This window comes from Scophthalmus maximus, chromosome 1 (genome assembly GCF_022379125.1).
Source record: "Scophthalmus maximus strain ysfricsl-2021 chromosome 1, ASM2237912v1, whole genome shotgun sequence".
NCBI lineage: Eukaryota > Metazoa > Chordata > Actinopteri > Pleuronectiformes > Scophthalmidae > Scophthalmus > Scophthalmus maximus.
Window position 1 is genome coordinate 5,045,001 of NC_061515.1, and position 16,517 is coordinate 5,061,517.

The 16,517-nt window shown below is 47.7% G+C and overlaps 2 protein-coding genes across 4 annotated transcripts in view; one reads left to right on the plus strand and one right to left on the minus strand.

The window, feature by feature from the left end:
• The window catches only part of LOC118296301 (teashirt homolog 1), a 37,224-nt gene extending 27,474 nt beyond the window's left edge, over positions 1-9,750 (minus strand). Inside the window, exons 1-2 of one of the 2 annotated variants that reach the window (XM_035621814.2) lie at positions 9,615-9,750; positions 6,485-7,135 (exon numbers count right to left, since the gene is read on the minus strand). In XM_035621814.2, the coding sequence (XP_035477707.1) occupies positions 6,485-6,524 (40 nt within the window). In that variant the 5' untranslated portion in view covers positions 6,525-7,135; positions 9,615-9,750. Of the gene's footprint in view, positions 1-6,484; positions 7,136-7,391; positions 7,959-9,614 lie in introns of those variants that run through there. The other variant, XM_035621804.2, reaches the window with a different exon arrangement.
• Positions 6,255-13,101, plus strand: LOC118296968 (prostaglandin reductase 3-like). 2 transcript variants are annotated; one of them, XM_035621865.2, is made up of 3 exons: positions 6,255-6,270; positions 9,065-9,368; positions 11,877-13,101. In XM_035621865.2, exons 2-3 carry the CDS (start codon positions 9,070-9,072, stop codon positions 12,805-12,807), a joined length of 1,230 nt encoding a protein of 409 aa, XP_035477758.1. In that variant the 5' UTR covers positions 6,255-6,270; positions 9,065-9,069; the 3' UTR covers positions 12,808-13,101. The 2 variants fall into 2 exon arrangements, with proteins under 2 accessions (XP_035477758.1, XP_047187660.1); XM_047331704.1 differs by lacking the exons at positions 6,255-6,270; positions 9,065-9,368 and adding an exon at positions 9,869-9,891.
• Positions 13,102-16,517: the final 3,416 nt, after the last annotated feature.

The following is a 16,517-nucleotide window of genomic DNA, read 5'->3' on the forward strand; positions in this document are numbered from 1 at the left end:
CCTAATTGCTCATCTTTTATTGATAGAAGTAACATGTTACATTTGGCTCCAGCAGACCCGTACCCACTGGAGGAGGCATGGCACTGTTCAAGAGAGGGAACGTGATACTTAGGAAAATTTCGGATGTCAATTACTTTTTTGCCGTAAATGTTGCGCGACTACTTCCCCTGAACGCTTCCCCTCTCATCTTCCTCACGTCTCAAATGATGTGCCGGGGGGGGGGGGGGGGGGGGGAATAAAAAAAATATCCAAATGAAAAACTGAAAACACAACACATGGACACATTTTCATTAACGATCCCTCTTCAGCCGTACATCCCCACCGTGGCGCCTCAACCAAATGTAATTACTCAGCACAACACAAATATTACATAGTGATTAAGCACACTTAACACAAAGCTGATAACAGCAGCGGCGCGCGGTTATCGAAAGCTTTGGGTCCAATCGGAATTTCGCGAAAGATAAAAGAAAAATACTAGTTTGTCATGCCGCTGCAACATTGAAAAATGAGAATAAAAATTCTTTACTTGGGGGGGGGGGGGGGGGTTCTATGGCAGTCAGGACTAAGACATGCTTGTCAGCCCGGTCCCAGAGGGCTGCTTTCTATCTGTTTCAGACGGGATTTTCTCAGACTTTTTTATTTTTTTGGGGGGGGGGGGGGGGTCCCATGACTTGCTGCTGTTTTTATGTGCTGCAAGGCAGCAACAAAGCACATCTGGCTGCTTTAATGATATGATTTCCCATCATACTAAGCCACCTCCATTATGACCTCCCACAGAGACAAGCTGGCTGCACTTAAGCATTAGGTGTAGGTGTGTGTGTGCGTGTGTGTGTGTGTGTGTGTGCGTGTGTGTCTGTCAGTCTGACTGTCTGTGTTTACGGTTGACAGTGTGTGTGTGTGTGTGTGTGTGTGTGTGTGTGTGTGTGTGTGTGTGTGTGTGTGCGTGACGCAGCAGCAGCGTGTGCCCTAAGGGCAGCTTTTGTTGAGAATGCCCCGGAAAGAATCAGAGAAAAAGAAAGAAAGAAAGAAAAAAGGAGACAAGGACGGGCATTAACGCCGCGGTGTGAAATATATCCTTATATATGGGAACAGGAATCGCTTCACACACACACACACACACACACACACACGCGGCTTAAGCCTCGCTAATACCACCTTCCATCTGATTATATTAGTTTATTCACTGATAATCAATACTAAATAAATAAATAAATAAGCCTCTCATGCTGATCTCAGAAATGTTTTGGTGATGGGAGCGTAACAAATGTGCTTTCGTGCACAACGCTCGAGAATTACAGAACTACATTTTGTGAGGGTAGTAAACGTAACCAATGTACTGTGCCTGGGGAAACTGATACCACGCATGCACACACACACACACACACACACACCAGGAGCACTTGTGGTGACTCGAAGCATTAGCGGAGCAAGCTGAGCATGTCTGACCTTTGACTGGCTCAAATCCCAGATGTAAATTCAACTATTAGTTTCAGAGGGTGGCGCAGGAGCAAAAGTGGCCATCGACGAGGTCGATCGATGCCACCTGCTAACGACACCGCCACTCCAATTAGCGCAACCTCCAGCCGAGTCTCCCACACACACACACACACACACACACACACACACACACACACACACACACACACACACACACACACACACACACACACACACACACACACACACACACACACACACACACACACAACAATGGGATCGCCTATAGGACGGATGCAGCCCGACTGAAGGGGGTGACATAAAACAGGCTGCGCTGGATCAATACGTGTTCCTGTGCTCTGTCTGATATCCCTTCTTTTGATGAGGAGAAGTGAACAGGTATGACAAGTCAGAAGTGAAAAACGTCTTGGAGCCGCGCTGTCGGAGGGTTGTTTTGCGTTGCTCCTGTGGGGGAACAGAGAGGGGATCTGAAGGCCGGGCCGTGCTAAAGAGGATGACTAACGCGGCGTGGTCACCGCCGCATTCGTTCAAGTTATTCATTCCAGGAAAACTAACACCGGTCAGCGCTGAGCTACAAGCACACACACACACACACACACACACACACACACACTCTCTCTTCACCTCCGTCTCTCTATTACACACACACACACACACACACACACACACACACACACTGTGTTTTTCATCAAATTCTAACACGAACTTCTCAGAAGCTGCGGAGCCTTTTAAGCCATCGGAAGTTACAAGGCGCTCCAACTTTTGCTGAAAATCTACTTTTCATCAGAACGAGACTGTTCTGATTCTCAGGGAGGAGGGTGTTACTCAAATCTGGCAATATCCAAAGTAAAACACACACACACACACACACACACACACACACCTAGAGGCCATACACTCCTCAGGACGCCGGTGTAGACAGAGGATGGGGGGGGGGGGGGGTTTGGGGGGGCACGTAAATCTCAGCACGCCGATTATTTCGAGGGCAGAATATCACATAACAGCATCGTCAAGTTAGAGCACACAAAGGTCTCTGTGTAATCTTAGCCACCCCGGGCATGCAAAATCATTAATCCCCGGGCACTGTGATTCTCCAGCTCGGGAGAAACGGGAGGCCTTCAGCGAGGTGGCCACAGCACAGTGCCGAGCCCGGCTGGGGAGGGCCGCTCGGCCAAAGTGCGCGGAGACGCGTGTTATGATATGTCGGTGATTTACTAGCGGCGCCGCAGCACATGCAAAAGTCTAAAAACTTCAACAGAACGTCGAGATTTTAAAAAAGTGTCCCTGGGATTACTCCGGAGTGCCGATATATCAAGTGGTCGGAGCAGGCCTGAGCCGTGTCGTCAATATAGAAATAAATAAATCTCTTGAAACAGTTTAGAAAAAAATAACGCCCCCCCCCCGTCCCCCCCGTCACATTCCAGCGGAAAACAAAGAGGAAACTTTAAGAACACGCACGTCTTTGACTGAGGAATAAAGCGCTGGAGCTGAAACGATTCACGAGATAGCAAAGGAATTAGACAATTCAGGTTTTTGTTTTGTTTCTTAAACAGAGAACAGAGGAAAAGGCTGTGATGTGCTGTAGCCGGCCTGGCTTGCTTATTACAAGGTTATAAGAGCGGCGGTGGCGGGGGCTCGCCGGGGTCATTAACTGGCATTGTCTCCTGACGTGATTAGTCAGGTAGCAAAGTCCATTTGTCACCTGCACGGGCAAATTGAGTTGGTGCTGCACTAGGGGCTATGGGGACTGTATAATATCAACTTGATTACATCAAGGCAGCTGCGGACTTGACACCTTACTGAATTTGTCAGCATTAATCGTTAGGGCCTGTCAGAAATCCATCAGCTCCGCAGATAATTAGGGCTCTCTCTAATGAAGCCAACGGGAAGCAACCTTACCCCCACCCGCCCCCGCCCTTCTACACGCGCACACGCACACACACACACACACACACACACACACACACACACACACACACACACACACACACACACACACACACACACACACCGTCTTTCTTATAATTAACCGTCGGGCTCCACAAAAAATACGAGCGAGACTCTTATCTGCCCTTCTCCTCCTTCTTCCTTGTCTTCCCGTCTGTAAGACTTTCCTAAGCATGCCGGATGAAAGAGCGGGTCCCTCCATCCTGCCTGTCCTCCTGTCCTCATCACCTCTGAATGGAGTCATTTCACGATGAGGTGCAGGCTACAAGTGGAATAACACACGCGGGAGCATGCATCTGTGCGCAAAGAAATACATACCGTACACATACGTACGCACACACACACATACATACACACTGTATATTTATAATGTGAAATTCCAGTAAGTGGAACGAGTGCTACGTTTCTTTCATCTGTTGAAAATTACATCTGACATCTTGGCCACGTTATGTAAATCTTAACACAACGCTCACACACACACACACACAAATCACGAATCATGCTATTTGTGTGAGAGAGAAAAATAGTGATAATGTTTTCAAAATCTGTGTCTTGATGGAACTATAGTATTTGTTTTTAAAAAAATAAATCCGACGAATTAAGTAATTTAAGAGGAAAAAATCCGTATAATATTTACAGAAATTCTATTTTTGCCGAAAATGTCATATAAAACTATATGAAATTTAAAAAAATACCGTTAAATTTCCCCACAACTAAAGTTAAACTTAGTACGAAATCCTCAGTCTGTTCTGTCGCTATTCCTGGTGTAGTGTGGAATAGTTTAATGCAGGATGTGGCCTTGAAAAGACTCAAATAAAACAGATAATATTCTCTTAAAAAAAAAAGAAAAAAAAAAGGTACAAAGTGAGAAATAAAAAGGAAGGTCGTCCAGACAAGTCTGCTATTGTTTTAATTGTCGGACTTCTGATTTCCATGCCCAGTCCCACCGTGAGCAATTTCCTCTCTGAGCAGCAGCAGCACCACTGGGACGAAGCCACAGGTCAGTACCAGCATTAGGCTAACCTGGGGTGTGTGTGTGAGTGTGTGTGTGTGTGTGTGTGTGTGTGTGTGTGTGTGAGTGTGTGTGTGTGTGCGTGTGCGTGTGCGTGTGCGACTGTGTAGAGGAGGGCGTTATCTCCGACCGACTGTCATGTTCATGGTAGAATGGAAAATATTCCGTCTGCCAGGCTGTGATAGACCATTACAACCCGTGGCGAGTCAATGGATCAATGGGGTGGTGGTGTGTGTGTGTGTGTGTGTGTGTGTGTGTGTGTGTGTGTGTGTGTGTGTGTGTGTGTGTGTGTGTGTGGTGGGGGTAGGAAGGGTCACAGAGATGTCATGTTTTCAAGCCTCCATCTACATGCAGAAACCCTAACAGGAGTCAATCTGCTCCGACCAAGGCTGACCTCTTCGAGAGGGACATTTCACCAAAACACTAGCCCCACACACACACACACACACACACACACACACACACACACACACACACTCAGAAGTGCACTGTGACTCGATGTCTACATCGGAGTTCTTCACTCAGCCGTGTGGGCCAGAAATCACGTGAACGCTGCTTTGCTAAAGAGCCACTGGAGAAAGAAGGAAAGAAAGAAGTCAGCAGCAAAGCACTGGTTGAATGTTCCCCATCCCACACGCCTTCTCCTCCTCATCCTCCTCCCCATCCTCATCACCACCACCACCGCCGCCGCCGCTATCATCACCAGCTCCCTGCTTAAAATGATAAAAAAAACCCGCTGAGTTCAAAGTCTTCCGTCGGCCCGGCCCTCCTGTTCGACCCGCTTTGCACCTCATATTTCAGAATCTCTTTAAAATTCTGTAACTGTCTTTTGTTCACTCCAGTTGTTAATGCCTAACTTCAAAGGCTCGGCCTCATTAGCACAGAGGTAGAAACCCCTGTCACTCATTTACATTTGTTTAAAGGCTGCGGGGAGACGGAGAGGAGAGGAGAGGAGAGGGGGGGGGGGGTCCAAATCCAAACCACTTGAAGTCAACCTTGTCGGGTCCTCCGCCAACACCTGGTTTTATCGGTTGGTCACATTGCAAATATTATACTGCCCCCCTCCAGCAGTGGATATTGATTTCATTTACTGGACTGATTCTTACAGTGAATGTGGGCTGAATTTGGATGGGGAAAAAAAAAAACCTCAACATTTATCACTACGAAGAAAAAGGGCACATGAAGGAGCTCAATCACCTGATAGTTTTTTTCCCCTGTGTAATCTATTTAACAAACACACACACACACACACACACACATACGGTCCTTTCATCTGCTCTTGGCATGTGCACGTCCAAATAAAAATTGGAAAGTGATTTTCTTTCCACCATGATTCACAACTTTTTTTTCCTTTTCGCTTCCTGGTGGAGACAACAGGAGGGTGGTGTGTGTGTGTGTGTGTGTGTGTGTGTGTTCCAGAGACATGCCTCGTCTTCGTGGAGGGATTTATTGATGCTTATCAGGGATGAATAGATCAAAGACTGCCACATGACAGGCGATCAATCACACATCAAATCAAGGATGGCAATCCTCTAATAAAACAGAAAGAAGAAGAAGAAGAAGAAGAAGAAAAAACCCCGGCTCTCACCAGTTCTCTCTCTCTCTCCCCCCCTCTTCTTTCTTTCCCAGTCAATTATTCATCATTACTCACTCTTGAACCTCAAAAGCTCCCTTTTATCCCCCATAACATGCCATTTAGTTTATCTCACCAGTATTTAGAGAACTTTTTCCTGGCAATGGGGGAAGATTAAAACCAAAACCAAAACAAAAAAAAACTCCCAAGTGGCATTGCGCAGATGTGTGCGTCATTTGCGCCATTGGACACGTTTTAAAACTCGAGTGCGGGTCAGGAGGTGAGTGGCTGCGCTGTGTTCATAACACAACACGTTCCATTTGCACAAGAGTAGTCCAACAAAAAATGACATGGCAGCATGCAGCACAACTGACGAGTGTGTGTGTGTGTGTGTGTGTGCGTGTTTGCGTGTTTGCATTTGGCACATGTGAATAAAAACCTACAGTTGGCTACCGGGATGTGAAATGGTCGTGATGGAGTGGGTGGGTTTATACCTGCTGATCGCCGCGGATCTTGCTGCTTTCTCCTCGGCATAGTGACCGTCGCGTTCCACGGCGCTTCTCATGCAGGAATTACACACAACTCGAGTCTCTCAGGGTTGAAAAATCATCCCGTTGCTGTTGTTGTTGTTGTTGTTGTTGTTTGGGGGGGGGGGTGGATATCGGAGTCTTCTCTTCTCAGAGCGGCTGCTCTTCTCGGTGCTCGGTGGCTGGGTCGGAGAGAACAAGCTCAGAAACTACGAGGGCGATCGGCCACAGCTCCTTGACACCTCCGTGTCCATCAGAGATCATCCTCCGTCATCTCTCTCTCTCTCTCTCTCTCTCTTGAGGCAGGGGTTGGGGGGGTGGGTACAATTTAAAAAATGAAAATAAATAAGCAGCAGGAAGCCCAACTTCTCAGTTCACTCCCCCTGGAAGAAGAAGAAGAAGAAGAAGAAGAAGAAGAAAATCCCCCCCTAGTCTCCGGCGCGGGTTGGAACGGGTGGCGACGAGAGTTCGCTTGCGCCTTTTACGCGCACGCCCCGAAAACTCCGAAATAAAATAAATGAACTCTGACAGTCACCAAACAAATAAGTCCCGTGTGGTCGCGGCGCGCAGCTCGGAGAAGTAACGTATCCTCGTGGTTCCTCTTCTTCTGCCGGAGACCTGAAACACAGAGAGACAGAGAGAGAGAGAGAGAAGGGAGGAGGAGGAGGAGGAGGAGGAGGAGGAGGGGGGACAGATAGACAGGCATTAGATGGGTTAATGTCAGTCCCGTCACCACCACGCCACCTCAGCCCGGATCCAGCCTCACCAGTCCGGCGGAGACTCCTCTCCTCCCTCCCCTCGGCTGCTCCCCGTCGCCGACAAACACAACGACCGCGCGGGGCCGAGCCGCCTGATTCCTCCCCCCGGTACTCACGTTCTAGTGCTCGTGGACGCGATCCCCTCCGCTCATCGCATCGCCTCTTGGATAGACTCGCGTCTTTTTGGTTTTCTTTTAGGGGGGGGTTGGTGCGGTGGAGAGGATATATCACTTGAGAAGGACAGAGAGGTGCGGTGGGGTGGGGGGGGGAAACCAACAAGACGCAGGCGCATCCAACAGCTTCGCCAACGACAGATCAGATCGACATGGACTTTAAAAAAAAATAAAAAAAAATATAGATGTATATTTGTCTCTCTATTAAGGGAGAAGCAAAGAAAAAAAACAACTCCAAGGGGACTGATCTGGTCCGAGGGGGCTCCCGGACGATGAAGGAGAAGGAGGAGGAGGAGGAGAAGAAGAAGAAGAAGAAGAAGAAGAAGAAGAAGGGGGAAAAAAGAAAAATGGAAACGCGGTGGATCCAGAAGCTGTTTCAGACAGTCTCAACTGATAGACAGACGCATCGAGTGGCTTTTCCTGCTACATGCTTTACTCCTCCCCTTCTCCACGAGCGTCACCCCCTGACAGAGGAGCCTACCTGTCAATCTTTTTAATTGTCTTGTTTTTCCCCCCTCTCTCTCTCTCTCTCTCTCTCTCCCTCCTTCCTTCTCTCTCTCTGTCCCTCCCTCCCTCCCTCCTGCTTTTGCTTTAACAAAAAAACAAAAAAAAACCACACAAAAAGGGACAGGATTCTTTTTGGAAACTTCTCCGCAGATTAACTTAAACAAAAACAACGACTTACATGTTTAAACATGTCGGTCTATTTTGCAGACCACCACCACAAGTGTTGACCTTAAATGTTTTGTATTTTACAACTTGCTTTAGTTTTGAAATAAAGACTGTCACAGCACGAGTCAGAGGTTTGACTCCCACCGGGGGGGCGAGCGACCACTGCTGCTCCAACATGTTGGAGCGAACAACCACGACGCTTCCAGACGGTCAGGTGACAACACATGATGATGATGATGATGATGATGATGGTTGCATCACTAAATGCAAACAGAGTTTCTATAGTCACTATACGATTTGGTTACAAGTGTACACACACACACGCGCGCGCGCGCGCGCGAGGTTAAACACCATTCGCTCTCCATAAAAACCCAAATTTGCGTAACGCGTTTATTTTTTATTTTTTTTTTAACATTTCTAGAGGCTTGAAAAGATTATGGGATGTTTAAATTCCGAAGGAGGTAAAAAAGGGAATGGGTATTCGGCCGGAGATGATGAGGATTGATTTGTTTCACCTTACTAGGAAGTGTGTGTGTGTGTGTGTTAGTGTGTGTGTGTCCGGGAAGGGGAGGGGACTCCGACGACAAGTCTGGGGCGCTGCTGCTGCTACTGCTGGTCTGTGTGTGTGTGTGTGTGTGTGTATGTGTGTGTGTGTGTGTATATGTGTGTGTGTGTGTGTGCGCGCGCTACTTCCGAGGCTGCACCAGTGCAACGTTTCAATCCCTAAATACGTCGATTCCGCGCGTAACCGCGAGTCACGCAACAGAGAAGCGTCGCTTTTACGCGTTCTTCTTTTGTTTCGCGGTGTGTTGTCAAACGCGCGCTTGTCCCGCTGCGGCCCGAGGGGGGAGAGAGAGCCTGTAGCGCAGCCAGGCTAACGCCGGCGGGGCTCCACCACCGCCGCCGCCGCCCTCCAAGTTGTCCGTGAACTTTGTCCCACACAGGAGCCATGTCCACCCTCCTGCTGCTCAGGCGCGGCACCAGGAGCGCGCTGCGGGGAGTCGGCGCGGGGCGCAGACAGCGGCGCGCCGACGACGACGCACCGGCACGGGTCGACGCGGCGGCGCGGCGCTCCATCGTCGACACGTCCTACTCGGCGCACTTCATGGACTTCGCGGGCTCGTCCATACCGAGCGGCATGCGGAAGCTGGTCGTGACCGAGCTGAGTGCCGACTTCCGACAGGCCGTGTCCGTGCGCACCGCCGCGGTGCCCACGCCCGGGGACGCGGAGCTGCTCGTCAGGAATCGGTGAGTAGTAGTGGTGGTGGTGGTAGTAGTTGTTGTTGTTGTTGTTGTTGTTGTGGGTTTTTGTGAGAAAGGTGAGCAGCAGCAGCAGCAGCAGCAGGGGGAACGGATCACACTCCTGTTTTTCCCCCCTGCAAGCGCGCGTTCGGAATGGGCACGGGGTCTATTTGTGGATCGGTACGTTGCGTGTCCACCAGTCACTATAGTGTGAAGAAGTTGTAAAGAATAACAAGAAATGGCCGCGCTTACCTCGTGTTACTCATGTCCAGCACCCGCGATCATCATCATCATCATCACAAGATGGCACAAAATACGTGAGGAGTAAGCGCTCGACTGTAATTCCAAGTTCCGCCCTCTCTGCATTTGTCCATCAATCCATCTCGGGATCTCTCTCTCTCTCTCTCTCTCTCTCTCTCTCTCTCTCTCTCTCTCTCTCTCTCTCTGTGCGTCGCCAACCTGCGAACAGAGCAGAACACAGAACACGTGGGGGAGCTCAGACTGGCACCGACCGGGAGACGGAGATGCGGTGTGTGTGTGTGTGTGTGTGTGTGTGTGTGTGTGTGTGTGTTACATGTTGCGGGAACTGCAGCATCATTTCAATCATTCAGCAGCAGCTGCAGGAACCAGTTCACGGCTATGGGGCAGAGTAAAGGGAAAACATCTGAAGTCAGTGGGATACACACCTCCTCTAGCTGGACCTAGTCTAAGTGATTCTGAAGTAAAAGGATAAATAGCATTAAATTAGAAATTGACAAAGGCATAAATGCCTTTTTTTATTTTTATCCCTGGCTCCTGTCTTCTCCATATTTTCATTCACCACTACATTACAGACAGTGTGCAATGCCTCTTTGAGATTTTAAAAGTTCAGAGTTTATTGTGTTATGTATTTCCAAAAACTATTAAATATATATATATATATATATATATATATATATATATATATATCTTTTCTTCCTTTATCTAACTGGGCCACGTTTAGTGACTTATTGCCCAGTGCGGCGGTGATCATTTGCTTGCGTGAACTAGGACCTTTGGGCCGTGAGGTTGTTGTGTTATATATTAGCAAAGGCGCCGCAGTCATTGGATCTGGGTGGACGCGCTTTTTAACCAACAGGAAGAATAATAAATATTCCTGTTTTTGTGGAATCAGGGAGAGCCCGCTCGTTCCATCTTTTTGCAACGGCCCCCTTAATGAAATATAAATCTGAAGGTGTTCACTGACAAAACACCAAGGTGAGAGATTGATAATTGAATAAGAGCGTGGCTGCGACGACGAGAGAAGCCGATTAATTCACCGGGGAAGAAGTGAAACTTTTATGTCGTCTCCGTATATTCTTGTTTCTTTGTTTTCTCGTGAAATCTCAGGTGAAGCAGATCGTGTTGTTGTACAGTCAATTCCCTAAATGCCAAGATTCCTGAGCGCTCTTCAGCGTGACCTTTGATACATGACCTCAGCCACGCTGGGCGTCACAATTGTTTTTATAAAGAGGAATGTGTCTTGGAAAATATTTTTCATAATTCTATTGTCACCTCTGCTATAAATAAAAATAAAGGCATCGACACCTTCGCATTTCATTTAGTATTTTTTTCAAACTAGCATTTTTCATCACACACACACGCACACACATCAACAACCCATATCAACAACCCGTGTCGTGTTGTTATATTATAATCTTTACAGTTTAAAGTTTGCTGTTCTTGCTCAGTGTTGATCAGTTTCAGGTTTTTCAAAAGATTGTTAAAACCTGAGTCACATCTGCATTTTTCCTTTTAAATTTGTTAAAAACTCAAATAGCTCAGTGTTTTCACTGAAGCACATGGGAATAGTTGTTCCCTTTTGATGATAACAGTTCTTCCCTGGGAAGGAAACGGAGTCCTCAGATGTGAAACTATTCAAATCAAGGTATTTATTTCTATCACCGGGCCCATCTATAAAGCACAGATGCATTATCTGCAAGCTCAAAGTGCACGTGTGACATGCACAGTAATGAGGCGCAGCATGCGCGCCGCTCTAAACGACGGTAAATGATTTATTTATACGTTCCCTTTTCCCCACGTATTTGTTTCCTCCACGCTACCGGGGTGAGATTCAAGCGGCCCGTCGTCGTCGTCGTGCCGAGGCACGAAGGAACTATCTCGAAGATTTTTCTAAAAAGTGCCGTTTGTTGTGGGCGTCTCTGAAGACAATGAATCATGACATCATGCAATGTGTTTTGTGATACAAGCCTTTCCCTGTCAGAGCAGGAGCCGCTCGCCTCAAGAGACAAGGGAATCATTGCCAAAACAAACCAGAGTGTTTATGCCCCGTGCAGACGTGTCTCGAGAAGGAGGCTGAAGTCTTGACCTTCAGACTGCGATTCGGGAAATATATGCTTTCACTAATGACCGTACCAAGAGCGTTCCGTGTGCCATCATGTGAGCGTGGTGGAAACGTTGTACGCACAACTTCACCATGGAACGGTTTTTATTGTTAATCTACATCTCTCGCTCCTTCTCTCTGTTTGTCCTCAGTTTTGTGGGAATCAACGCCAGCGACATTAATTACTCGGCCGGCCGCTACGACCGCTCGCTGAAGCCTCCCTTCGACGCCGGTTTGGAGGGGATCGGCGAGGTCGTCGGCCTCGGCCTCAGCGCCAGCTCCCACTTCGCCGTCGGGGACACCGTGGCCTATTTCGGCAGCGGTGCCTTTGCCGAGTACACGGTGGTGCCTGCCAAGGAGAGTGTGCCGGTCCCCGCGGTGAAGCCAGAGTTCCTCGCCCTCCTGGTCAGCGGCGCCACAGCCTACATCGCCATGAAACGCCTGGGCGACCTGGCCGAGGGTCAGACGGTCCTGGTCACGGCGGCCGCGGGAGGGACCGGACAGTTTGCCGTGCAGCTTGCCAAGCAGGCCGGCTGCCGCGTGATCGGGACCTGTTCGTCCGACGAGAAGGCCGGCTTCCTCAAGTCCCTCGGCTGCGACAGGCCCGTCAACTACGCCGCGGAAGACCTGGCGAAGACGCTCAGGGAAGAATGCCCACAAGGCGTAGACGTGGTGTACGAGTCAGTCGGGGGGAGTGTTTTAGAACTCGCCGTGAACAGCTTGGCCACTAAAGGCCGGCTGATAGTGATTGGCTTCATCTCCGGGTACCAGACGGCGTCGGGGTTCCCAAAATTCAGCGGAGGAACGCTGCCGGTCAAGCTGCTGCAGAAGTCGGCCAGCATGCGCGGTTTCTTCTTGCCCCACTTCCTCGGCGACTACAGGGAGGCTCTGAGCAGCATGATGCAGATGTTCGCCAAGGGGAAGCTCGTGTGCGAGGTGGATTATGGGGATTCGGCGCAGGGGGGCAGGTTCGTAGGCCTGGAGTCCGTCTTCCGGGCTGTGGACTACATGTACGCCGGGAAGAACCTGGGCAAAGTCGTGGTGGAAGTGGCACCACCCTCTGTTAGCAATAGTAAGCTGTGATTTCACAGATTTGTTGATTCACCAAAGGAATCATACCTGAACTTAAATGATTGTTGAGTTTACAATCAGTTATTTTTGTAAGATGATTGAAAAAATAAAGCTACATATCACTTTTAGTAATTAATAGTATTAGCAACTTAATGCTCTACTATATACTTATTGTGCAATAAAAAAGTGATTGACATTATTCAATGTGAGGCTTCAGACATCCCTAAATAAATTTGAAAATTAACTGATACCTCTGAATTGATTATTGATACTGCGCAAATATTAAATACATGTATATTAAAACAATAACCTGTTATTTTTTTAACAAGATTTTATTTTTTTCACAGCGTTTACTAATCTTGTGTGCCCACCCTCCACATCTGGAATAATTTTAGAACCCGCTGCCGTAATGTGCCTGCTTTTAGCGCTGTCAGGCACTTTATCTACCATAAATGTTTTATGATGGACTTCATTGTTTTTCTAATGGGGGGGGGGGGGGGGTGGATACATTGTTAGGTGCCTGTCAAAAGGTAAATGCTGCTCCAGGTGTGCTTGGTATTTCATTGCCTGTTTGTGGCTGACAGAATGGGCATTCACACAATCAATCTTTTCATTCACATGCCCCAAAGCTGCACATAATAAAAAAAAAAAATAAGAAAGAAAAAAATTAGTCCGGCTAACCAGGAGTTGGACTTGAAAATGCCATTACTTTTCTCCACCGTGAGAGAGAGAGAGAGAGAAAAAAATGCGTTGTGGAATTCTCTTTGACATATATATTTTTGTCATTTCCATTTTTTTTTGTATTTAATTTAGTTTTGGAAACAAGAAAACAAAACAATGCAACATACCTTCAGGAAGTTTGGACCATATATATAAAACCCAAAGACTATCATTGTAAAAAGATGAGTCATAGAAGGTTATTCTTTTATGCAACTTAAAAAGTTTCTCAGAGCCCCCAGGATTAAACTTTTACTTTTAAGAGAAGTGGAATAAGGTAATCTGATTCCCTAAAAAGTAACAAATAGACCTGAGATACCGGAGCAACGCGTATCGTATTAACGTCGTGTGCGTTGTCTAAAACAAACACCTGTTCCTACCTGGCAGGCAGCGATGTCGTCCTCATGCACTGTGAACATGTTATTTCCTCATCCAGGTGGCCACTCAAAATATAACTCAGTGTGAAATACATTACAGGTGTGACCCCAGCATGCAAAGCTGCTACCTTCACCAGACGGTGCAGGAAATCAGAAACACACGCACACCAACACACACACACACACACACACACACACCGGGGCCAAGGCCATTTTGAATCCGCGGTGGAGGAAGTCAGAACAGCATTCAGAGTATTTAACGGAGACAGTGGCCATTTCTCAAAATGTAGTCATCCACATAGAAAGTTGAGATTATTAGCTATAAGCTATATATCTTAAAGCATTTTTTTTTTCCAGCTAGTATTGGCTGTCCAGTTCGTTCCCACCTGTCCGTGTATTTTAATTACGGCCTCTCCAAATAAATTATGTCAACGGAATTTATGGGTACAACTTCATGCTACACCTTTTGATTATGTGCAATTGGAAGTTCATGGCTGTAAAAGACGATTTTTCAATTGATTTCACTGCTTTAAAATTAATACTTAAAAGAGATGTGACCAATGAGAAATGTCCTGGGTTTACATGACCTACAGAACAAAGAGGGGGATCTTTAAAACCATTGTATCAACGTGTGTGACACCGCAGTTTGCTCCGGATGGGTGCAAGATGCTAAAAGCAAGTTCTTACATGCCTAGTCGCACGAGAGGTGAGCGAGGTGGTGCGTTTGCACGTGCGTGTTTCTGATGAATTTCTGCATGCATGAGTGCCGCGTGCGTCCACGTTGAGGACAGCTTTAGCATCTCTTCAATTAACAGGAGAGGCCCTGTCTGGGCGTCCTCCAGGGCCTAGCTGTACCTCCGCTGATTATTGAGCAGTCACAGCCCCAATTAAAAGAACACAGCAACCTGGAGAGACAACACTCCTTGTTTAATTGGATTGTGTAGCAGTCGGAGGCTGCTAACTGGCAACTTATCGAAGCAACCTGAAACTGTGCCGCGGCGTAAACAAGACATTAAAGATCGACAGGGGCTTATGGGGAGGCATTCGGGCTTTTTTGCGCAATGGTGAAACTGCAGAAATAATTTGTTCATTGGATGAATTACTGTCTCATGTGTTGAAGTATTGTATGGTACACTAAGTTCAACCTGATTTAAGCATGGATTCATTAAATACTGGGCATAGGTCATGACAATTGCAATCAAACTGGCTGCAAAGGTGATGGTACTTCATGAGGAAAAAATAGGAATGTGCCGTTTTTCATGATCAGAAAAGCAACAGTTTCCTGAGGTGTGCTATGGTTTGGTAGCAGTGGACCTCCGAGTTAGACGATAGCTTCTGAAAGGAGAAGAAGAAATATCACGCTCTTATAAAAAAATTCAAACACACCGCTGTTCAGTTCAGCACGTTCGTGGGTTCAGCTACTGCGGCCTTGGGTCTGGTTGGGCCGGGAGCTTACGGTGGCTAATGTTGAAGATGGGTCATTTGTCCTCCTGTTTCACTAACAGCACTGGTGAAGGAATCACACCTTTTTGTATGTTGTTGCTCTCCGGTCCATTTCAAATTTCAATCCGAGACAACGGCTTGGTGCTGGTCTTCACCGTTGCACGTTGACATTTGGTGCTTTTCTTTTTTCCTAAACCATAATTACTATTTTTTTTTCCTACAGTTTCCTTGTGCCGGAACATGTGGCACATAACAAAGACATCACCCTCATAGTGTGGGACGGTAGTCTACCTCCAGGCGCCTGAGGGACACTGGCTGGCTGCTCGCTGCTGCCAGCATCCAGACAGTCCAGTTTCTTCCTCTGCAAGTCAGTCAGACCCCCTCAACTCCCCAACTCCCCGAGCCCCCGTCACTCCTGCCTCCGCCTAATTACCAAACCTAAAACCCCACTCAACTAATTAGCCACAGCAGACCCAGGAACTGTGAGTAAAGGTAAAGAGATGGCTTCATTTAGGAGTAAGTGTGTGTGTGTGTGTTTCAGAGAGAGTGAAAGAGAGAGACGAGAAGAAAGGGATATGGAATATTCCCGCCTCCTTTAGCGAACACATCTCTGCAGCCAATTAAAGTCATTTATTAAACTCTTTGCGGAAACCTGAGTTGTGTATGACAGAATGATAGGGGGGACGCGTTCGCTTGTGGCTGTGCATGTTTGTGCCCCATCCGAAGATGTGCTTGGGGATTGCGCCGCCGCCGCCGCGCAAACGTCTCCGTGTCTCCGTGTGGCCGGCAGTCTGTCGGTTTTTCCGTCCGTCAGCGTCGCAAGAGCTCCGTGGGACATAAATAACAATATGCAGCAGCAGCACCACTTGTATCAAGTCTCAATGAAGGGCTGGAATAACTTTCTTAATCAAGTTCCCCCTGATTAATTGCAATAAAGGTGTCATCTGTAAATGTGTCCTCCTGTTTGAGTAATTCGGGGGGCCGGAGACAGTAAGCACATCCCTGGTGATTGGGGGGTTGGACGGGGGGGGGGGGGGGGGGGGGGGGGGAGGTGTGTTGAGGACATACTGAGACACAAATAGCTCCTGGGCACACTGGCAGCCTTCGCGCAACTGACAGTTATGAAATACAATTATCAGTTGATCTGCTTAAGAATTCATCAGCGGCTTCAGCGGCCAGTAAAGA

Coding starts and splice junctions, on each gene's coding strand:
- LOC118296968 (XM_035621865.2), top strand. CDS start 9,070: ATGTCCACCCTCCTGCTGCTCAGGCGCGGCACCAGGAGCGCGCTGCGG. Junction 9,369..11,876: donor GAGCTGCTCGTCAGGAATCG/GTGAGTAGTAGT, acceptor GTTTGTCCTCAG/TTTTGTGGGAATCAACGCCA.